Source organism: Stigmatopora argus, chromosome 15 (genome assembly GCF_051989625.1).
Source record: "Stigmatopora argus isolate UIUO_Sarg chromosome 15, RoL_Sarg_1.0, whole genome shotgun sequence".
Lineage (NCBI taxonomy): Eukaryota > Metazoa > Chordata > Actinopteri > Syngnathiformes > Syngnathidae > Stigmatopora > Stigmatopora argus.
In genome coordinates, this window is record NC_135401.1 from 11,848,618 (window position 1) to 11,873,273 (window position 24,656).

The 24,656-nt window shown below is 39.0% G+C and overlaps 2 protein-coding genes and 1 long non-coding RNA gene across 5 annotated transcripts; all 3 read left to right on the forward strand.

Moving 5' to 3' along the window:
• On the forward strand, positions 1-15,422 carry nrde2 (NRDE-2, necessary for RNA interference, domain containing). Its single transcript, XM_077621514.1, has 19 exons — positions 1-127; positions 437-542; positions 1,258-1,422; positions 1,511-1,651; positions 2,770-3,029; positions 3,407-3,636; positions 4,449-4,670; positions 4,760-4,949; positions 6,004-6,137; positions 6,538-6,658; positions 6,748-6,917; positions 7,016-7,187; positions 8,830-9,047; positions 10,818-11,310; positions 11,992-12,341; positions 12,423-12,562; positions 13,182-13,323; positions 14,239-14,310; positions 15,117-15,422. The coding sequence occupies exons 1-19, from the start codon at positions 67-69 to the stop codon at positions 15,240-15,242; spliced, it is 3,513 nt and encodes a 1,170-aa protein (XP_077477640.1). The 5' UTR covers positions 1-66; the 3' UTR covers positions 15,243-15,422.
• Positions 15,423-16,106: 684 nt separating this feature from the next.
• On the forward strand, positions 16,107-22,233 carry LOC144089874 (calmodulin). Its single transcript, XM_077621099.1, has 6 exons — positions 16,107-16,230; positions 20,327-20,357; positions 20,439-20,582; positions 21,736-21,842; positions 21,915-22,050; positions 22,116-22,233. The coding sequence occupies exons 1-6, from the start codon at positions 16,228-16,230 to the stop codon at positions 22,142-22,144; spliced, it is 450 nt and encodes a 149-aa protein (XP_077477225.1). The 5' UTR covers positions 16,107-16,227; the 3' UTR covers positions 22,145-22,233.
• Positions 22,234-22,822: 589 nt separating this feature from the next.
• Positions 22,823-24,323, forward strand: LOC144089875 (uncharacterized). Of its 3 annotated transcripts, none has more exons than XR_013305212.1 (3): positions 22,823-23,111; positions 23,683-23,769; positions 23,893-24,263. It is a non-coding gene; the product is annotated as an uncharacterized LOC144089875 (long non-coding RNA). The 3 variants fall into 3 exon arrangements; XR_013305211.1 differs by lacking the exon at positions 22,823-23,111 and having other exon boundaries at positions 23,412-23,769; positions 23,893-24,158; positions 24,244-24,323; XR_013305210.1 differs by lacking the exon at positions 22,823-23,111 and having other exon boundaries at positions 23,412-23,769.
• The last annotated feature ends 333 nt before the right edge of the window (positions 24,324-24,656 follow it).

Consider the following 24,656-nt stretch of genomic DNA (forward strand, 5'->3'; position numbering starts at 1 on the left):
CGAGTCGCGTGACAATGACGTAATTTTCCTGCGACTGTATGACCGGTAACCTCCGTCGATATCAACATGGCACTGTTTGCAGCTTTTGCGGGAGTTTCTAGTGATAAAGTTGCAGACTCGTCAAATGGTAACAATCTATCCATATCGTACATGTTGAATTCACGTATTTGTCATTGTTATCTTAAAAGTACATCAGGTTGACATGCCTCATTACTTTTTAGTGGTTTGAAATGACAGGGCTGAACACGACGTTTTCAAGTTCCATTCTATTTCAAATTACTCTCAATATTGTTATGTCTTAATGAAAATGCTTGCAAGGATATTTCGGGGTTGACTTCAACTTAATCCTAATACCGTTGCTCGTATATGTGCTAGCTAGCACAGGTATTATTTTTTGTCACTGAAGTAACATTGTTTGTTTTATTTCCCTATTTAGAATTAAACTGGCTAAACAATAAGAGTTTTCAGACAAGTGATGCCCTGTCCCTTCACAGTCGCTTTTTAGAGAAAAAAAGTGATGAACTGCTGAACAAGGACTCAAGGTAACAATTAAGAATATAACAACAAATAACACTTTTGTATTTAAAATAAAAATGTAATCAGTACTGGGCATCATTAGCCTTACTCCCATATGAAATTGTATTAAGTCCTTTTACACGCAATTTTGCCCAACCCAATCTGTGATCATATTGTGAAGGAATGAAATTTTAATCAATTTTACATCAACATGACGTGACGTTTGATATTGTAATTTGTCAAGACTTTATTTTTTTTGCATGACCCATGATTTGTTATGCTAAAAAATCGGCTAATTTCTACCACTACCAAGCAAAACATTACATTTCACATTTTAATAACACATTCAGAAAAAAGTCTTAATGTAAAATTTACACAATTATATCATCAATCTATCCCGTGATATAAATTTTGATGTATATCCCTCACTCCTCACTTGCTGTTTGATGCTATAATTAACATAATCAGATATGTATGGAAGCAAGCGGTGAACTTAACTCCTAAAGAGTTAATTTAAAAAAACTTTAAGAATAATGGCCATCAATGCCGGTTTTATGCTCTGACTGCTTTAATAATGTAATTGGATTATATTATGATGTACATTCCACTTCAAGTGTTCAACTTGCAACAAAATAAAGCCAAATGGAAAAACATACCCCCCAATAAAGAATTAAATTATACATTGTTGACGTTTCAGACTCAGCCAATTTTGTAACATGACTCCTTTTGCATTATGTTCAGCAAAGACAGAAAGGATGAGGATATTGTGCTGTCAAAGAAAAAGACGCATGAGAAGCATGGGAAAAAAAAGAAAAAACATAAAGAAAAGAGGTCAACAGAAAGCAGTGGTTCAGACTCTGAACCAATCTTTCCAAGTGATCTTAAGCGGAAACAAGAACTCGATAGGTACACCTCCCTCTGAGTGTTTTTACATCACATTAAATAATCGCACATGCTAACTTTTTTCTTGGTTGGTGTCTTCTGGTGAATGCAGACCAGAGGCTGCACCAATTGCAAGTTCTTTCTCGTGGTTGGATGACATCCAGTCCACCATAACCCAGCCCTTCTGTGTTGACTCCAAAGCTGATGCTGCCAACTGGACATACAAGTCTCTATACAGGGGAGACGTAGCAAGGTAATGCACGTAAAAGACGATTGCTCAAAAATATTTAAATTTGCAAAGCATTCATTTCCTGTAGTGGACAAAAGAAAAGAAAATTGACATACTCAAATTAGTTTTGCTAATATAGTATTGGCTATCGATGCAATATATGATGCTATATATTGACACTTTATTGATTTTTTTTCTATTTATCGTCATAAATCAATGTTTCTGCATTTCTGATGGGATTCCATTTGCTATAGTAATACGAGTCTTCCTTAAGAAGATGTACCTATGTGCTCGTCTTGCCAACCCTACATGAGTAATGCATGCAAGACAATTGAAAATAGCCACAAATATCATCAACATAGACCGCAGACAACACATTTTTTTCCCGTTATCAATATTAATTTATTATTAACAATATTATGCTAGGGAGGCCAGGTGTGCGAGTGATTAGCGTGTCGGCCTCACGGTTCTGGGGTCAACGGTTCGAACCCAGGTGGGTCCTTACTGTGTGGAGTTTGCATATTCTCCCCGGGATTGCGTGGGTTTTCTCCGGGTATTCCGGTTTCCTCCCAGATCCCAAAAACATGCAGGGTCGGCTGCTTGAACACTCTAAATTGCCCTTCGGTGTGAGTGTGAATGGGTGTCTGTCTCTTCGTGCCTTGCGATTGGCTGGCCAGCGTATCAGGCTGTTCCCCGCCAGGTGCCCATTGTTAGTTGGGATAGGCTCCAGAACCCCCCGTGACATTTATGAGGATAAGCGGTTAGGAAAATGAATAAATATTATGCTAATTTAATATGCAGCACTTTTCGAGGACAAAATCCCAAGACACATGCATTAGTAGATAATTAGATTTCTTTGAATTTAAAATATATGAATGGAACAGTGTCCGTTTTCACTGAATAGTTTTAGGTTGCAGTACCACATTTGTAGCAGTTCAGTGGAATGCCAACTTGTATTATTATTATTATTGTATAGTTTTTGCCCCAAACATTTAAAAAGTATTTCATTGTGGTATGTGGATATCACGAGATGAAATGGTCCACATTGCGATTCGAAACTTTTTCCATATCGCACAAGACTACCACCGACCATCCACATATGTATGAGAATTAATGTCTTAAAAGAAACTGTGATGATGCAGGTATAGAAGAAAAGGCAGCTCATCACTGGGTCTGGATCGCCGTAGACAAGAAGTAAGCTGGGAGGACGCTAAAAAGAAACGTAAAGGGGGAAACAAGCAGAAAGGAGCGGACAGATATTATTCTACAGCATGCCGTCAGCTTCTCAAGTCTCAACTACCTCTGCTAACGTTACCAAGAGTTCCTGAAAGCAGTCATGTCGCCAACTCCAGTCTCTTTCTTCCACTGGAGGACGGTGAGGTGGAGATAAAAAGAGAGGCAGGTAAGGAATTTAGCAAGAAAAACAACAAACAAACAAAGAAATAAAAAAATCACAGCAGGATGTCACGGACTTCCGACCTGTGGCTGGTTTCATGTCACTGCTGTGAATTTAAATGAGTTCATCAGCGGTAGACATCCAATCCATTTGAAGTTGAGGGTGGCAGCGAGAGAACCGTCATTCATTCGATCTTAAGTCAAAATGGATTGGATGTCAAGCGCTGGCAGCTTTTGATTAAATATACTGAATTTTTCGTACAATCAGTGGAAACTGTCAATTAAAATCCCAATTAAATCTAACTTGTTTGATATAAAGCATTTAGGCAGGTCTTATTCTGCTGAAGTTGTATGTTGCAAGACAATGGGGTGCCGTTTCTTCAGGTGTCAGAGTACAGACGTCATCCGTGAATCCCCTTGGCGTGTACGACTCCGCCACAGCTCTCTGGCTGCAGGGCAAGGGAAAGCAAGAACAGATAGATCCTAACGACAAACCCAACTTGGAGACTGAGCAGGAAATTGTGCTTCCGATGGGTCAGACTGAAGAGTTTAACAGGAAACTGAGAGAGACACCAGAAGACACCCAACTCTGGTTGCAATTCATTAGATATCAGGTAGGACGACTCACCTTTTAAATAATGGTAGCACTTCTTTTTGCTATGACCTTTTTTATATGACTAGATTTTTGGATGTACTCATGTTGAACATGAACTTTGTTTTATTTTGGACTCATAATGATTCAAACCATTCTTCTATATTATACTTTTCATGCACAACACATGTTTAGTGGTTTGAAAAGTCAATGGTTTCAAACGATAGGGAAGTAGTAACGTACTTAAAGGCTCAGTTCTATGGTATTATACTACCTTTAGAAGTTCCTGAATTTATAAAACATTAAATTTGAATGTCCATCATCATGAATAGATCTGTTCATTAAATGGCCATTTTGACCAGCAGTTGGTGCCAAATTACACTGATTTGCTACATTTTGGGATTAGCTCTGCCATGGTAGTACTACTAATTGGCCTAGAAATATCTCCCCTTAATAGTTAGCACGATCCTCTTACCAACCGTATGTGAGTAATGCCTGCAAGACAGCTGAAAATAGCAACACATAGTCCACAGTGGAAAAACATTTCATTCTAATACCATTTTTTTTCTATAATAACATTAAAAGTGAAATAACTTAATATACAGAAGTCTTAAATGTCAAAACCATAATTATTGCGACACAACTAGACATCTTTCTATTTGAGCAAACAATATGTTTCCTACTGTGATGCTTCTGTTTATACTAGATGGTTTTCCATTGCAGCATCACTTTATGTATTTAACATTTGGGGCAGGTCAGTTTATCAATTCAAAAATAAACTGAGTGGTGCTAAATCCATTCATTTTGAACTTTGTCTCGCCTGTCCCGCATTAGGATGAACTGAGTGAGACTGTATTTGGAGGCGAAGAAGACAAACAGGGCAAAGAACTGGAGCGCCGCAAGTCCTCTCACAAAGCTGTCCTGGAGAAAAAGCTGGCCATTGCGGAGCGTGCTGTAGCCACAAACCCCAGCTGTGTGGCTCTGCAACGGGAGAGACTCAAAATCTGCCAAGAACTTTGGGAACCATCAGCACTGGCTAAAGAATGGAAAAAACTGGTTGGTTTACAGCCTTTTGTTGCCGTTTTTATTTAGAAACATACAGTATCCAGCCATAAAACTAACTCTTGTTTTATGTTCTATTTAAGGTCTTTCTCCACCCGAATAGTGGCCCTCTGTGGAAGGAGTATCTCCTTTTCACTCAGAGTTACTTCAGCAATTTCAGTGTGTCAAAGGTTAACACTGCGTATGGGAAGTGTCTCAGCATGCTTAGCGCCGTCCGGGACGGGAGTTTGGTTTCCCACCCTGCGCTTCCAGGAATTGAGGAGGATACGCTTGGTAACATGTTGTTTTAGATCTTTCATTTTATCAGTGCCATCTAATCCGTGTTTTATCTCATATTTATTGTTACAGGAGCCGCACTAGTTAGCCTCTTGATGCACCATATTGTTTGGAATATAAGTAGCACTAGCCAAAAAATGCCCAATAAAGGGCAATGTTCCCTCTAATTTTTCATATATCTAGGCATACAGACAACCTCCATGAGCACATGGAGGACCAGTGTGAGCAACATCATAAATGCTCGCTATGGGCACACACCAGTATCACACCTGCCATAAGCAAGTGCATGTCTACTACACATAAATGATCTAGTCATAATACAATTTAATGATTAGTATCTATGAATAAAACGTCTTAATAAATGTCACAAGAATATGCACAAATCTGACATTAATACAGTGGTACCTCGACATACGAGCATTTCGAGATACGAGTAAAATTTCGGGCAAGTATTTATCTTGAGATACGAGACAGATTTTGATATACGAGCAGACAGCGGACTCGAGATGCTGCTCATAAGAACATGATGGGCACTGTCTCTCTCCCCGCAACTCCCTCTTTGTAATGTCTCTGCGAGCACTGGGCGAAGCGTTGCATTTTTTTCAGTGTTTTTTTCCCTGTTAGTCCTTGCGAATGGTTTTTTTTCCCACGGCCATCAGGACTCTGAGCTTGCGTTAGCACGACACACACAATCCCTTCTGTGCAATAACTTCGGCACTTTGTGGAGTAGCACCACCAATTTTGTTATACGCAGCTGTGTATGATGACAATAAAGGCTTTTGATTTGATTTGAAAAAAAACAACATTTTTTCCAATCCAATATCCTATTTTTTGTGTTTTTTTCAGAGGGTTTGAACAAATTGATTTGTTTTTAGTTCATTTCAATGGGAAACGTTTGTTTGAGTTACGAGAAAATCGACATACGAACTCAGTCCCGGAACGAATTAAGCTCGTATCTCAAGGTACCACTGTACATACAAATTGCACTGTAGTATAAGTCGCAATTTTGGGGGAAGTTTTCTGACTGGATGATCATTTGTAATTTTTCCAGATATATTCATCCAGCAGTGCCATTTCCTCCGTCAGTCTGGACACGCCGAGAAAGCGTTTTCTCTTTTTCAAGCCATGATTGAGTTTACATTCTTCAAGCCTGACAGTGTACGACAATTGTCTACGAAGCAACAGGTAAGTAAACACACAATTAATGGTCACGGCCTCTATTGTTCAGAAAAGTAATTAGTGCAATCTGTATATATTTTTCCCCTATTTATAGTCATCAAATTACTTAGTGATGTTTTGATCTGTATTTCTTTGTTGCAATTATTATTAATCACGTAGCATTTGCGCTGTGAGGAGAAACGGGCAACAATATAGCCAGCATCTAGCGGTTGCTATCAAGACAGATCAAAATATTAAGTAGTTTTTGCAGAAAGTACCAAAACACTATCTACCTCTTGGAATGAATTACTTCCTTAATACATCACGCAACGTTCGACTCGAGCACATGAGGCTTGCGGGGTAAAGACCGATAAATTACAGGACTTCATTGTATATCTGAAAGGGGCTTATTTGTTTGTGTGTGCAGGCTGAATTTTTTGAGCCATTTTGGGATAGCGGGGAGGCAAGAGTTGGGGAGTGGGATGCCAGAGGTTGGAAAGCGTGGATGATCCACCAGGAGCGAGGCGGTTGGGTGCAGCCCAGCGCAGGTAACGGCAACACATCCAATGTTTTGAGCGGGGAAAAAGGTCTTTGCAAGATGGTTGCGACGTGTATGCCAATTGTATAATAAAAACAGATGATGAAGAGGAGGAGGAGGGGGACGAAGAGGAGGAAATCAAGGACCGCAGTCAACCTCGATCAGCGGTTTGGCTGAATGTGGAGTCATCCCGCGAGGCTGCGCATTGGTTACCATGGAGGCCAGAAAAGGACCAAACAGAAGATGACTGTGATGACCCGGAGAGGCAGGTAAAGAGAATTGCTGTATTGAAGCGGTTGATCATTTTTGGCCACTATTTAAATTGCATCTTCGTTTGAGATCCTTTTGTTTGTTTCTCCATCTTAAGGTCCTGTTCGATGACATCGGCCCTTCTCTAATTTGCCTCTCTTCGTCAGAGCTCCAGCTCCGCCTCCTTCTCAATTTTCTATCTTTTTTGGGGCTGCCAGTGGATAATGTGCTTTCTGCTGGCAAGTGTCTACCTAGCCTGTTGCTGGAGGACCTCACTTTGCTCACTCAAGGTGAATATGGTACTCGGACGTTTCGTCGAAAGACGTTTGGTCCCCGGACGTTTGTTCGACTGGACGTTTGGTAGAACGGACATTTGGTAGAATGGACATTTGGTAGAACGGACGTTTGGTCGCCGGGTTGTTACTATTGAAACCAGCTCTCAAAATTATAATCATGAGAGAGAGTGAGTTTAAAATCTAAATATCTAACATCAAAATATCAACAGTAAACTCTCTGTCATAATTTGACAGCGAGCGAACCCAGCGACCAAACGTCCGTTCTACCAAACGTCCGTTCTACCAAACGTCCGGTCGACCAAACGTCTTTCGACGAGACGTCCGGTCACGGGTGAATATATATATATATAATGATGAGGTATATTTTATAAAGTAATTCATACATTCCTCTTCCGCACTGCCTATCCAAACAAGGGTCGTGGGGGGTGCTGGATCTCAGCCAACCACAGGCGACTGACCCCCATGTTGGTTGCCAGCCAGTCGCAGGGCACAATGAAACGGTCAACCACTCAAGCTCACAATCACACTGCCACCGAGTGGGAATTGAACCCAGACTGGCCGCACCATAGTCAGGCGGAAGAACCACTGCACCGTCGTGTGGCCGAACTCTATAATATTTGGATAATCGGCTTACAAGTTAGGGCACCCCGGCGGATGAGTGGTTTCCTCCCACATTCCAAAGACATGCATTGTAGGTTGATTGGATACTCTAAATTGCCCCTAGGTATGAGTGTGAGCGTGAATGGTTGTTTGTCTCCTTGTGCCCCGCGATCGGCTGGCCACCGATTCCGGGTGCCCCCATCTCTGGCCCGAAGTCAGCTGGGATAGGCTCCAGCACCTCCCGTGACCCTAGTGAAGATTAAGGGGTTCGGAAAATGAGATGAGATGAGATGAGACTTACAAGTTGTTGCCGAGCCAGTTTTGGTTAAATAACATAGTGACGGTCATTGACCTCGATACAAGTGCAATCCAGTTTTACTGGGAGGGCAAGTAATGAAACATGAGACTTGAATTGCTCCAAAAGACCAAAATGTTATTTGAGTAAATGAGTACATTAGCTTAGCTCAAGTGCTAATACCTATGCGATTAGAGGACACAAATTTGCTAACCTACTTGTCCCAGTTTTCCCTAATAACAAAACTAAAATTTTTATAGATGTCAATGTCAGTATGCGTAAAATGGTACATCTGCAAAATGGAAAATTCAACAACACTTACCAAAATATACTTAAGAATGAAAACTCTTCTGTGATATCATAGAACCTGACTACCACTTCCAGTTTAGAAAAATAAATTCACTGATTGGAGCAATATTACAGTACATTTTGTGCAGCCGATAACGACAAAGTCATTTAAGTGCTGTTTCGATTTCGATTAGTAATCGGTCTGATATTTGGTATTGCCGCCTTATGACTATTTTTGCTTGATTATTGATTTTGTCATGAGATCAGATCTGATCCAGTAGTAGCGTGTGTTTTTAGACTGCAGTAAATCAAACGACAAGGCAAATAATAAGATAATGATGGTAAAACCGCATCGGGACACCTCTAGTATGAATACGAGTATCGATAACAATGGACTACTAAATTCAACATGAAGATTGAACAGAAAACTAATAAGTGTGGAATTCTTTTTAGGTAGTGACTCCCGACGTGGTTTGACTCTCAACAACCTACCCAGTGGAACGAGCTCTGTGGGTCACATGACCACACTTCAGGGAAGCAGAAAATTGACAGGGCTCGGAAAACAGGGCGAGAAGTTTGTCAACGCAATGTTTCGAATGCTTCAACCTGTCCTTTCATCTCAACAGCGAGCTATCCTGTCACTCAGCCGGATGTGGTATGAGAAACTTAAGGTGGGGATTTTTATTTCCTAACCATTTTTGAGCTGCAGCACACTTTCCATTGCAAAAATCTTAAGGCAAACCACAGTCTGAAAATCTTCTCATTTAAAACTGTCACTTATATTTACAATACTAAAAAATAATTTCATGGTATCACGCTTCATAGTCTCAAAGTATTTAAGTCAACATTTTGTATAATATATAAAAAGTCTAAATGAAGGAAGGCACTGGATCAACAAGTGCATTATTATAAATACCCAAGCATACTGTGAATTTTTGTTTCAAGGAAAGAGTCATTCAAACTACTGCAAAGTAGATAATGAATGATACAGACACAGGGAAATATTCTATGCTGCTAGATGAAATACATAAAATATGTCATCAAAGTTTTATTAACAGGAATCTGAGAAACACAGAAAAGGGATTTTAATATCAAAAATTTCACACCAACTTTACGTTGCCAAAAATTGAACTTTGAGGACCCCAATAACTTCCAGTTCACGTGATGTAAAAATAAGTAATGTACCAATTTTATCCTTGTAAATTTATGACTTTTTCTTCTCAAGATGCCTTCAATCTCTTTATCACCCTAAAAGCAATTTTGTGCTCGCACAAACTTTACGTCGCCAAAAGTTGATGCAAACAACTTAATGTTATAAAAATACCGTATTTTCACGACTATATGGCGCATCGCATTTAAAGGCGCAGTGTCAGTAACGAGTGCTATTGCTGTATTTTACACACTCACAGGACGCCACGTTTTTAAAGACATGGCATGGCAAAACATACACTAGCTTAAACATACGGACACGCTAAAAACACGTTTTTAAAAAGGCAACGGAAGCAAAATTGAGTTCTGTTGTACTTTATTTAGTCATTTTACAATGTACTCACGTCATCATAATCCACAAATCCATCAAAGTCCTCATTTTCTGTGCCGAATTGAACAATTGTCCAAATGAGTCATCAAAAACGCTGAGTTTTATACGTTCGTCCAGGCGGCCACAATCCATTCGCAAATAGTAGCTAGCTAGTAGCTAGCGTAAATAGCCCCGCGCTGCCTGCCACCCTTCGTAAAGCTGTGTGCTCGCTGTCATACTGGGTATATTGACAAAAGAACTATATATCCCAGCAGGCACTGCGCAGTACTTTTTGTACAGGGAAAATAGTAGAGTAGGGGGCTGCTTGCCGTAGTTGTGAGAGCTGTAGAGGATGGTGTACCCTATCGACTGATTTATTTTATTTTATCGTGATAACAATTTTAGTATTGGTCCGTATATAAAGCGCACTGGATTATAAAGCGCCCTATCTATTTTGGAGAAAATTTAAGACTTTTAAGTGCGCCTTATAGTTGTGAAAATACGGTAATCAACCAAATGACTAAAATTTTGATTATCTAATATTGCAATATTAAAATTGAGTTTGATTTATTGAATAAAGGAACAATACATATTAATAAACAAATACATGTTCATGTTGATGAACATGTATAGTACGTAAATATGTATTATTATTATTTATTATAGCCAAATGCCAATTTCCATTCTTTAGTCCATTGTGCAGTTTGAAGATAAAATAAATAAGGCAATACAGGACAAAAGATTTAAAACTCATATTGTTCGTCATATTTAATTTGTTTATCTCTTAAAATGTTTCTCTCTGAATATTACAGTGTGAGTTCTTCCCAGGTAATTTCAAATGGCACACCAGTTGGGAGACAACTGATTTAGAGAATTTTTGGAAATTTCAATCAAAACAATGTATTTTTTTTAACATTTCCAGGTGTTTCGTTGCTTGCGCGACAGCAAGAAAAGCCTCCGATCTCAGAGCAAAACCAGCAAACGGATTGCCAAATCACTGCTGAAAGAACCCGACAACCGCTCATCTTTGGCAATGTGGCAAGAATTTGCCCACATGGAGTGGTTGCTCGGTAATGTGGAAGAAGCTCGGAAAGTGTTTTCTACAGCCACGACATTAGGCGGGGGCAAAGGCCTTTGCAACCCCTCCCTCTGTGAGTTGTGTCTGCTGTGGGCTCAACTCGAGGTAGAGGATGAAGCAAATGGGCCAGGGGCAGGGGTTCTCCCCGAAGGAGGTGCATCGCCAGCTGTGTGCGTGCTCACCAGGCTTGCCTCTGGAAGTACCTTGTGTTCTTCGTCATCACAGCCCGTCTCACCGGTTGCCATCCTCAAGGCTAGGAAGTCATATGAACAAACTCTGACTGCCACTTGGTCCTCACTCGATAAAGACCTTTGCAATCCTCAAGTCAAGGAAAAAGGTTTGCCTCTTCACACACTCCAAAACCATAGACATGGGCTAAATTTGTATTCCATATTGATGATTACTGGTATACACAGGTACCAAAAATCATTATTTTTATTAGTCGGTGGATTATTTTTGAAATCTGTCGACTAATCTCTAGTTAAATTCAAAGTTAATTACTCTTAATACTAATATGGGCTTTATATTTTAGATGCAAATTTTCATTGCAACTGAAGATTATGCCCTGAAAAAAAGATTGATTTAAAAGTAGTATATAATTAAAATGCTAGGTTATCTATTGGGTAAAAATAACTATTGCAATTGTTTTCTCCCAACACAAAATGTAAAGTTTGGATTCATTACAAAGACTATAAGATAACATCCTTTTTTTTTTGCTTTGATTTCAATACAAACGGATTCCCTAATAGTTGGGAGATAAATGAATGCTACAATGTGGAAGGGCCACATTTCAATAGTTATTCAAAATAAAACATAAACATAATAAACATCCCATGCTTGCACGTACCGAAGTCAGGCAGTTCAACCTCTACACTATCATCAGTTTTTATTTCTAATTTGTTATGCTGTGAATTGAAAGGGGATTATCACTAACTAATCCTGTCAATGTATTAGGAAAGAAATTGTATCTTAAAAATGTGTGTGATTGATGTGACCTTATTTATTATCCCATGACTAGGTCAATTGGGTGTCCAGGAAGAGAGAGTGAGATTGAGGGGGCTCCTCGGCTCCTACGCTTTGTTCCAATACCTCACTATGGGCATCAAAGCAGCAAACGGCGTCTACATCCAGAACAGAGAACGAATGGAGGAGCTCCATCGCACGCTCGTGTCGGAAAACCTTTCTGACAGCAACCTGTTGGTTAGCAGGATAGCTTCTGAATGTGAGATGTTGGCGGTGCAGCAGGCATCGTTGCTCAAGTACCACATCGCCATTGGTGTGTTTCCACTGGCAACGCTGAGAGACACGCTCACTTCTGCCCTTTCAAAATGGCCTGGAAGTGCTTCTCTTTGGAGCATATATGTGCAGGTAAGGGAATACACGTTTCTCAGATTCAATGATATATAAGCAGAATCGGCATCAGCGATTCTCCGTCTTGGGCTGTTTCAGGTGGAGAACCGTTACCATAGTGCTGGTCGGGCGCGAAGGTTTTTTCAGACTGTAACAAGGGGAAATGGCAATATTGTGCCACGGCTATTTGCTATTGTTGCCGAACAACAAAGGAAGCAGCTGGTGGATGCGGCTCAGAGGTAAAAATAAACTAATACATATATACACCATATTTATTCGCATATAAGCCGGCCCCGCAAAATTGCCTTAAAATAGTAGAATTTTACAATTTATCCTGTATAAGCCGTATAAATGGTACAAATGTGTTACTTTAAAGGGAAAATCTTAATCACACGTGGTATTTCTGAGATACTGTATGAGGATATATAGGGAACTAATTCATCCAGTAATGGTTGTTTTCTTACTGCAAAACACAAAATAGTAACTAAAAAATAGTAAATGTTATTTTGCCAACATCTAGTGGTTAAAAAATGATATTCAGCCTGTTGTTATTCTTATTTTCTATTATTATTTTATTTTTTAAATGCCTTTGAAGATGACATGCCTGTTCTTCGCTTTGGGTTTTTTTTTCCGACAGAAAATGCAACTATTATATATTTTTAGCCCTTTCATGACGCATTTTTTTGGCTTGTGCGACTTATACTCCAGTTTGACCTGTAGTCCGAAAAATACGGTAACATAGTTTTTTTCTTTTTAAATGGTGGAGGGGGCTTGTTTTTTTCTAAATCAGCATAGAAAAAGACATTTTGAAATATAAATTGTACTATCGATTGCATATAAAACAATGATGTTAAACAGGTCCTGTGATAAAAGCGCTACCTTGAGCGTCCTGCCTGAAAACGGTCTCAGCAACCGGATCCGTGGACTGTTTGAGAGTGCTGTAGGAACGGAAATGGGGGCTCACTGTCCTCTACTTTGGAGGATGTATATTCATTACCTGGTAAGATGGCAGCAACTCGGTCACCTCCAGCACAGATATCAAAATCAGTTTTGTTTGTGGGCTACATTCATCGCAAATTGATCTAATGTGGGCCAGAACAGTCTATTTTTAGACTATGTTTACTTACTGGCTGCCATTGACGACACTAGACATCCAATGCATTTGACGGGAAAATACAATCTCTCTGTAGATTTTGGATCATTTCCAATTTAATTAGGGCCATTTCCGCACTATTTCTCGATCTTTGGGTCCCTTCATGTTGATTTGAGGGCATTTTCAAGTTATTTCCTTTTAATTTTTTTGTCATACAACACGCAGTTGATAGCAGGAAAGGGAATAACTTGAGTTTTGTTCTTCTAAAGCAGGGGTGGCGAACAAGTTAGACACAAAGAGACAAAATTTGAAACTGTGAGAGTCAGAGTCACAACTTGCGTCAGAAGCATAAAAAAATCCAATCTGCCGAATAATTTTTGAAATATAATTTATTATTTGTTTTTAATGGGCCCTGATGAATTTGATTGAATCTGTTTTAAGAGAGAATAAAAATAAGCAAAATGAAATTAGGTAAAGAGCCACAGTATATACAAAATATGATAAGAAGCAAAGAGCCACATTAATTCTGGCTGGCAGCCGCATCTGGCTCAAGAGCCACGTATTGACCCTCCCCTGCTATAAAGCCATTCTTACATTTACGTTTAAACATCCAAAAAAGGGAAGCATAATGGTTCGTGTGGTAATAAAATAAATAGGTTTATTCTTCAGATAAAAATGGTCAGAGCACATTTTATGACCAACTTACTGCAGAAAATACACAATACGTACTTTACATATTTTTACTCCAATGCTAATATACTGTCTACAATGAAGCAAATACCATGCGTATGTGTGTATAAATTTTTTTTTTTCCATTTTTAGGTGTCAGAGGGCAAGCCGGATAAAGCCAAGGGGCTTTTCTACAAAGCCTTGCAGAATATTCCCTGGGTGAAGGTATGTCAACTGCTCAACTCACTGCTTCCCACTGACAACAATAAACATCCAATACATTTAATCTGGGAGTACTGGCTTGGAATGCTCATTTTCAGTGCCATTGACGGCACTAGACGTACAATCCATTTTAACTGGGAGGGGGCGAATGAACTTAAATGTTCCTGAATTTTCTCGTATATGAGCCGCCCCCTTAAAATGGCCTAAAAATCATTGAATTTTACAATTTTTCGTGTATAAGATGCCCCTTAAAATGGCCTAAAAATCATTGAATTTTACAATTTTTCGTGTATAAGGTGCCCCTTAAAATGGCCTAAAATCATTGAATTTTACAATTTTTCGTGTATAAGCCGCCCCCCAATTCACAATTTTCACATCCATATTCGTGGATTTAATAGGAAAAGCAATGTATTTATACACGTGGATTTTCAGAAAAATAACATAAGCACAAAAACAAATATGGATACATACAGAAAAAAAATGTTTTATACTAATTCATCCAGTAATGGTTAATTTCTTACTGCAAAACAGAAAATCACCAACAAGTAGTAAATGTTCATTTGCTGACATCTATTGGTGAAGAAAAGTATAGCAACGCTGTGAATTCTGTCCACATATAAGCTGTACCTCTCATTCTGTCATATTTTTTTTTGTTATAAATATGGCTTATACGCGAGAAAATACGTTAGCACGTCAATGTTAGTCAATGAGTCCAAGGTAGAACGTGTCTTTATTCATGTGCAGGTTTAGGCAGATGTGGCAATGTATATTTTAAGGTTTCGCATTGATGGAAAATTTTGTTTCACAAGGGGTTGTACATGGATGCAGTGCACCTGTTTCCCGAACATCTGCAAGAGTCTGTAGATCTGATGACGGAGAAAGAGCTGCGAGTCCGGTTGCCGTTGGAAGAACTCGACATACTGCTGGAAGACTGAAAAAGACTCGCTTGCAACGCTTTCATCGTTCAGCGGTGGATTTAAGACGTGTAAATTGTAAAAAGGAAAAAAAAAAGGCGGATTGTTCACCCTATTTTAAAAATAAACTTTTTTTTTTTTTACTCCAAATCATTTCATTTTGAAATTTTAATTTATTAAATAAAGTCTTGTGTTCCCACAGTTCCTTTCTGAATTCCTTATGCAATTTTCTGTTGTAATTTCACCAGACTAACGACACAAAATTGGATTACCAGGAAAACATAGATTCATGCAGAGCTGATTCCAGAAAATAAAACTATACTTGTGCCAATGTTCCAAGGAGGACAACTTTTTCATATTTGCAGATGATCACTGTGTTTTGCAACAAGCTTTCAATGACTTAACTTGTCTGGACTTGTAGCAACTCTTAAAATCTTTGTAAGATTCAATGTAGCCATTCCCTCTGCGTCACTAGAATTATCATTTTATAGTCTTATAAATAAGCCTTATAGATGTCTGCAAAACAGCTAGTTTGTAAAAATGGCTTTTAGACAATGACTCGCTTTCATTGCCATATGTTTATCATTATTTATGGCACGAATTGTATAAATTATGGCTTCCCTTGTTTGATTGTTCTAACTTATTTACATAGTTTACAACATCATTTAAAGGGGTGGATTTTGAATATGTGTGGACAAAACAGTGAAAAGTACCGTTAAGATAAACTAATATGATATTCTAGTATATTATGTACATATTTGGGATATTTGAGGAATACAATGAATACACATTTTGGTCATACTTTTAAAGATATAAAATCCAAATGTTATCGAAGATGTTAAGTTGAACGTAGTGGTGAAGAACTAGTTCGTCTAGTGCGGAGGACTACCTGGATTTGGGGAGGAGTGATTCGACAGACGTTCCCTCCTTCACCCCGCCTATTTACCCGGCCCATACTAGTTCTCCGCCGGTAACGCCATCGGATAACCGCACACAAGTTTCACTTATGGTGAGCATGATATATATATCTTTAACAAACATTTTTTTAATCGTGACAAAACGCGTTTATATCGTATATTTGTTTTGGAAGCTTTATCTAAATGACCTATTGAATGCACCTGCAGCGGTAGCCGGTTAATTTGGGAATTGCTAACACCTGTCTAAACTAAGTTCATACGATTCGTTTTTCTTAGCACATGCTACAAACGTGATTTTTTTTAAACCCTAAGACCTATTTCTAGATTTTAACTATGTTGGGTACAAGGAATAAACTAGTTTAAATTGACAGCACAATGTTTTAAAAATGTGTGGGGGGAAAAAACAACTAATTCGACCTTCCCAGTCAAAATGAATTGGACGTCTAATGCCTTGAATGGCACCGGAACATAAACATTTATAGTTATAGATAAGTTGTAAATGGAAGAGCATGATTTAAATGAAATTAGGAAAAATTGTAGTTTAGATGGAGTGATAATCAGTGGATTGGTTTTTATTCATTTTAATTTTATTTTTGTATAGATTTGATCAATTTAGAAAAAAATAAAAATATATTTTCATATATAATTATTATCAATAATAATGAATATATCATAAATGAGATCTGATGTCTACAATATGTCGACATAACATTTTTGTACGCCAGACAAATGTAAATGTACATTTTAATTGTATTTTTAAAACATTCTTTTCATTTATAATTTTATTATTTAAGAAATGAGATGAAATAATAAATAAATACTGTAATGAGTTTTAAAAACATATTCAATTTCTACATATGCACACATCCAAATGAGATGTCCCCGTAGATGGAACCCAGGTCTTTGTAAGGTTGTTGTATTTTTTGAAATTGCAAAATTAAAATTGCTCTTAAGGCTTAATCATGCTCTCAGTTCTTTGTGAGCAACCCAGCAACCCTTCATTCATTTTAACCACGTGCATGTACAGACATGACCGCTCCCCAGTCAGTGAAATTCCTCTCATGAAAGCATTTTTATGCTACACAATTTTTGGACTTTACTGCATATTAATTTCATTTCAAAATAATGACATCATCCCACATGTTGCCAATCAGAAATAATTTTAAAATATATATATAAAGTCAAGTCAATGGTGCCATTAACAGAAAAACTAAGAGTGCTCATTGAAAAAAAAAGAGTTCACTGCCAAACCTCCCAGTTTCAATGGATTGAACTTTAGTTGCACGCATTTCCTGTTCATAAAGTTTGCTTGGTGTATGAATCGTGTGTTTCAAGTTTAAATAGGAACATGCAAATTAACTGAACATAGGCATAACAACAGTCCAGTGTTGAATCAGTGGGTGCTCATTGTCTCTCAAACTGACATGTTTTTAGGCTGCGTTGCGTCTAGTTTAAATTCCTTTTCACCAGCAGATGTTGCAAATGTTTTTGACACGCCCATCTATAAAAATGACTTCCTTAAACCGGTTTGGTTAAAGCGGCAACAGAGCGCCATCTTGCCAGGTCTGACGATGCCTTTCCAAAACCAGTTGGATGAGTTTGGTGAAACTAATACAACTGGACTGATTTAGTCTATTTCTGAGTGGTTTTTGTCAGGGTTGATTGAGATATTCACTGATATTGGGAGTGTTAAAAAAAACATAAGCCCATAGTCCAATGCATATTGCAATTTTTGCTTTTCTGCTGTCACAATAATAAAAATGTCAACCAATTATGTGGCTCTTAAAAAGTAAGTTAACTCTTTTTAAATGAGTTAATCACCAGTAAATGTCCACTATTCATTCATTTGCTCTCCGCCATCCTACTTCAAATATTAAAGGAGGAGGAAAGAATGACATTTTTCATATTTTTCATCATTTTTTAAAAGATAAAAAGTCTTGCTATACATGGTTATTTTTTTAAATAAAAAAGCCTTACTATACTACATGGTGATTTTTTAAAGAAAAAAAGCCTTACTATACATGGTCATTTTTCTTAAAGAAAAAAGCCTTACTATACTGCATGGTCATTTTTTAAAGAAAAAAAGCCTTACTATACATGGTCATTTTTTAAAGAAAAAAAGCCTTACTATACATTTTTTTTATAAAGAAAAACCTTACTATACATGGTCATTTTTTAAAAGAAAAAACTCTGTATACATGGTTATTTTTTTAATTAAAAAAGCCTTACTCTACATGGTTATTCTTTAAATAAAAAGCCTTACTATACATGTTTTTTTTGGAGAAAAAAAGCCTTACTATACATGGTTATTTTTTTTAATTAAAGAACCTTACTATACATGGTCATATTTTTAAGGAAAAAAAGCCTTACTATATTCATGGTCATATTTTTAAGGAAAAAAGCCTTACTATACATGGTTATTTTTTTAATTTAAAAAAAGCCTTACTATACATGGTCTTTTTTTTTAATAGAAAAAAGGCTTACTCTACCTGGTTATTTTTTTTTAAATCCATAGCCATTTCGAGTTTTAATTGTTGTTCTGGAGATTAACATTGTCAACGGCACTGAAAGACTTAAGAGGAAGTAACATTTTTAATTTTATATGGAGTTGAAATTATTAGTATTATGACAACAGTAGTGTCCCTTACTTCCCTATCAACCCTTTAGTTAGTCAGAGCACTCCAATTACCTGCCAACCGATCCTCTCCAGGAGATGCAACCGTAGCTCTTCAACTGGCGCATAGACTGTAAATCCCAGTTGTCATTACATATTGGCCACCTGCCCGCCGTCAAAGCGTCAAAGTTGGTCGGGCGGGTGAGATGTGGCTTGGGAAGGACGCCGTCTGCTCATTAGACCCCTCGCTCGTGGGGAAACTACAGACAGACAGAAGGAAGGATTCAGTAGTGTTCTTCCTGCCATCGGCTACTCTTGATGCCCAAAATCTGCTGTCATCAGCGCCATCTTCCACTTCCAAATGCTGCCCAAGAAGGTCACCCTGTATCCGATAGGTGATGAGCTCGTCAGCCTGTCGTCTGTCTACGAACTCTTGGACGAGCAACAGCGCTTCTACACGGAACTCCTTCAACAGCAGGAGAAGAATTACCGAGCGTTCCTCCAGATGCTCATGGAGTGTTCGTCCAGCCGCGCAGACGGTCTGGTGCGTGAGATGCAGGACGCCAGGAACGACCTGCGGGTCGCCAAGGCCGACCTGGCCGAGGTCAAAAAGCAGCTCGTCCGCTCGGACAAGCGGGTGGAGCACCTGGCCGAGAGTTTGGTGGTCGTTCGGGGAGCGCTGGACGCCATGAGCGGCAAAAGCGGGGGGAAAAGTCCCGATCAGAAGCAGAGGAAAGCCGGAGGGGGCTTACAGAGCGGCGTGGCCAAAAAAAGGGGGGAACCCAAAGCGCTCAAGCTGGTGACGGACCTCACGGATATCTGCTTTGATGGTTTAAAGGTGGTGCTCACGCTCTACTTACTCGTACCAATACTTATCGTTTCCCTGTGAATAGTTGAAGTCTTAGTTTATGTTGCACCTACCAAAGCTCAAGTTGTTCTTTGTTCTATTTTTGCGGTAAATTGTATGGTAAGTTGGTCTTTTCAATAGGCTTGTGACAATATTCTTTGGAGTGGGGCCGTTTATTATTATTATCTTAGCCTTAGCAGAGATGTCATAGAATGGCAATGGTGGAGACTGCATTTTAAGCATTACTATCCAAGTTGAAAACAGCAAAGAGTTGTCTATCTCTGATTGGTCAGCAGTCTATTAGGGGTTTGCGGCATATAAGAGAATTCTTATTAACCCTCCCGTTGACTCAAATGGTAAATTGGTGGGAAGATGCGTCTTGGACAGAAGAAGAACAAATTGGATTTTTTTTCTAAATGGTTGACTGGGATTTGTTAAGATAGAAGTCCTAGCCATTTAAAGTGGGAGGTTTGGCAGAGAATGGATGGATGCTCATTGGCTGCCACATGGCGAGTTCAAATAGATTGGGTCTCTACTCGTGACAAACTCATGTGAAGACTTTTAAGGTTTGACACTGAAATAGTTCATAATTTGTTTTTTTTTTAATCCATGTAGTATCAGAAATTGTCTTGAATATTTTTTAGCATCAATATCGAATTAAAAATGTGAGGATTGATGAAACATATTTGTAATGTTAGTCGCAATGTCTTTTTTGTTTTTGCCGTAGGCTGATCAACTAACAGAAGAGCAGATTGCCGGTAAGAATATTTAATTGACTCGTATGCACATACGCTCGGTCTCCTGAATTTATGACATTTTTTTTATTACTTTTTATACAGAGTTCAAAGAGGCCTTCTCGCTGTTTGATAAGGACGGCGATGGCACCATCACTACAAGGGAGCTGGGTACCGTCATGAGGTCGTTGGGGCAAAACCCGACAGAGGCTGAACTCCAGGACATGATTAACGAGGTGGATGCCGATGGTATGCTGCCTCCCATTTCTCTACTCTATTTCAATTTCCATATTTTTCTACATAGTGTTGTCACCATGCTAAAAAAAACTTAGCCTATCCCAGCCTATACCCTAAAATCCCAAGAAAATTACCAAAAATGTACAGAAATGTGACCCTGGGAGGACCCAAAATGTACTAACGGTAACTAAAAAAATAGAGACTCATTAGTACCATAAAATGAACATGGAATTGCCCACAAAATTAACAGTAAGTGGGCTCAAATATACAGTAAATTGAATTCAATGTTTTTTAATTGTCATTATACAAATATAATGAGATTTGAACAAGAAACAAACTAATAAAAATAATAAATAAATGAATAATCAATAAGAACTCAACAACATAAGTAAGCAAGTGCACAAATAACAACCACAAACAAACATAAGCAATGAATGACAATGACAAACATAAATAATCAACAAATAACATAGCTACAATTGCTACAATTTTTTTAAACTACATGAATTAATTTAAAAAATAAAAAGAAAAATGTTAACTCGTGGCTGCCCGGTGGAGCAAGTGGTTGGCACATCTGCCTCGCAGGGTTCAAATCCTGGTCGGTCCACCTGTGTGGAGTTTGCATGTTCTCCGCGGGCCTGCGTGGGTTTAAATAAGTAGTCAACGTAATACAAAATCCAGCAGTAAGTAAATCCGAAGCGCCCTGAAATTGACCAAAAGTGAAAGTGTCTTGTTAGTACACTAAAATGAACAAGGAAGTGACCTCAAATTAAATCATTGCCTGACAATTAAATTCATTGAAACTGGGAGGATAAGCCATTTAGTTCATTTAATTGGGAGAGCCAATTCAGCGCTAAGATCAGTCAAATAAATTGAACGTCATTTTAGTGTTCAACCAGCCTACCATGCATGTTTTGGGGATGTAGGAGTAAACTGGAATACCTGGAGAAAACCCACAAAAGCTCAGGGAAAACATTCAAACTCTACACTGGAAGGACCGAACCTGGAATCGAACCCTCGATTCCAGAACTGTGAAACTAACCACTCGTGTGACACTAGATTTCTGGTGTAAAAACTAACGAATAACTGAGTACGGATACTTTACCATCTGATTCTTTATCAATAGCTTATTTCGACCTTATTTGATTTTGGTGCTATCACCTAGGCAACGGGACCATTGACTTCCCCGAGTTTTTGACAATGATGGCCAGAAAGATGAAGGACACGGACAGCGAGGAGGAGATCAGGGAGGCTTTCAGGGTCTTTGACAAGGCGAGTCCCTCTTCTGATGGGCGCGGGTAAAGCTGGCCTCACGCCACCTGACGCTCGCGTGCGCTTTGACAGGACGGCAACGGCTTCATCAGCGCCGCCGAGCTGCGTCACGTGATGACCAACCTGGGCGAGAAGCTAACGGACGAGGAGGTGGACGAGATGATCCGAGAAGCGGACGTGGACGGAGACGGACACGTCAACTACGAAGGTGCTCGTGGTATGGCTTTCTCCTTTTGCGCCGCTCAGGCTTGACATCGGTGTTTTTCTTTGCAGAGTTTGTCAAGATGATGACGTCCAAATGACGCAGATGCATCGAGACAAAAAAGCTGTTTTACCTCTACTTCAAAAAATCTGCAATAGTCATACAATTCTATAAAGAATTTTAAATGAATGGGTCCAATCTGTCCTTTTTTGAAATAGCTCTAAAAATTAACCAACCACATTTGGGCCCTAACCCCTCCTGGTATGAGCTGCCCGATTAGATGCCAGCTTAGGTGGCCCCTCTGCTCAATGAAATTTGGTGTAGGTAGGTACGCAAACTATTTGGGTGCGTGATTCGTTTGGGGTCCTTTGTGTCACGCTATACAAGATCTATAATTGGCTAAGAAGTTGTAATATGCAGCGCGAATATATCCGATCACATCTTGTAGCTATTTGCTAATACAGTGGTACCTCGAGATACGAGCTTAATCCGTTCCGGGACTGAGCTCGTATGACAAGATTCTCGTAACTCGAGCGGAAGTTTCCCATTGAAATGTATGGGCAACAAATTAATTCGTTCCAACTCTCTGGAAAAAAAACACCCAAAACAGGATATTGGATTGAAAAAAAGTTTTTATTTCTTATAATTCGCCATATATTGACAAAGTAATAAATAACGAGTGGTTTGATAGTGATGTGTTTAACAGGAGTAAAATTAGACACATTTCGCGGAGAGTAGGACAGCGGCATACACGGAGGCGGGGGGGGGGAGGGGGGGTGCTGTTCGGGGGGGCTTTATCCACGGCAACAATACACTCGTAAACGAACAAACAAATTTAAATTAACTTGGATAACTATATACAGACACTCACCACCTGGCCGCTCCGCCGAAGTCTTCAAAACGAACGCATCAAACATGGTCATTGAGTCGGGAGGACGAATCACCTCCTATGGGCGTGGTTACGCCCATTGGGGACGCAGGTGCGTAAATTATGCGCATGCGCAGCATCGCGCCCCTTGGCTCAGTCATTTCCATGCCGTCGGTCGAACGACTAGCAACCAAACGAGGTAAGCCCTAGACCTGAGCAATTTACTGGCCTATGTGCATTTTTAACACCCTACCGGGAGATTTTTTAGGAATCAATTGAGCCAAAACGCCAACAAATCTGTTAGTTTATTGCCAGGTCGAACACACCGTCGACATTTGAAGTATGGGCTCCTTCTTGGCATGTCACTAGCTAGCTTAGCATTAGCCTCACGACATTTGACTTCAAAAGTATTTTGTCCGTATTCTCTCCATTATTGAGTCGTGGGGGAAGACTTCATTTTATCAAACAAAGCCGAGATATCAACGGTCAGTTTGCCAGGTGAAGTTGTGTTGAATGTAATGATAGTTTTCACTGCGATTGCTAAACGCCCTTTTCCAATTTGTAATTCTGTTTTAAACAAAAATCATTGATACCAAAATGGTTAAGCCGACTTTCTCCTAGTTTTTAAACATCAGTCTGTATATTGAATCGCTTTGTCTGGAAAGGGGAAATTAGCACCGAGCACTCACTAACTTATTTTCATTCTTTATCTTGATCATTTACTTTAAGATTTCTCTTTCCTGTAATAATTGTTTGCACTTCCCAAATAGCTTGGTTAAATCAAGATGAAGCTTTTCCCGTGTGTCCAGAACCATGCACACCCTTGAGGGGAGAGGAGACTGGGCCAAGGTATCAAGGTAATACTAATTGCCCCCCCCCCCCCCCCCCCCCCCCCCAAAAAAAAACCCACCTAAACCCATCTGTTGAATCTCCAGTCTCTGTATATGATAACTTTTGCTCTATTTTTTTGCATGCACCAGGTCCATGGTGATGTCCAGACCCTGGAGGACCAGGTGATCTTCCCAGGTTGCCCACTTGAAGATGATGCATCGTCTCTGAACTCTGCTCTGAGGTTAATACCGTATTTTCACGCCTATTTGGCGCATCGTTTCTTACGCCGCAGTGTCAGTAACGAGTGCTATTTCTGTATTTTAGACACACAAAGCACGCACATATATTTCATATGGATTAAGATCGAAATGCGATAGCGCTGGCTACCTGAAGCAGCTTATTTCCGGGTTATATTGTAATGTATCCAAGTCAAAACATTCCAATCTCACATTATTTTATTGACTAAAGTTGCAATTTACTAACCCCCTCTTATTTTATAGGTGATGTCCCGATCCCTAAGGTGAGGAGGATTTCTTTTTTTTTTCAATCAGAAATTTCAATAAAAGAGATTTGAGTGTCATTTGTCTTTGTTAAAACACTTGGAGAAAAAAGACCCAAGACCCTCAATGGTCTTTTTTTCTTCCTTTAATTTTTGGTGTTTATATTCTAAGTCTTTTTGCCCGTATTTTGAATGTTTCCAGGGCTTTTGTAATTGATTTTAAAAATAAATACAAGTGGAGAAGACTGGCCAATCAATGTGATAACGTATTTCTTTTAATAAATGTTTAAAATGACATTTTAGTTCCATTCTTTTACTAGTTATGAAGAAAGACGTGTACATTTCAAGGGCTTTATTTTTCCACAAAAAGGGGTTGAGATAAAATCCCATCCAGCATTTAAAGATGAGGTGATG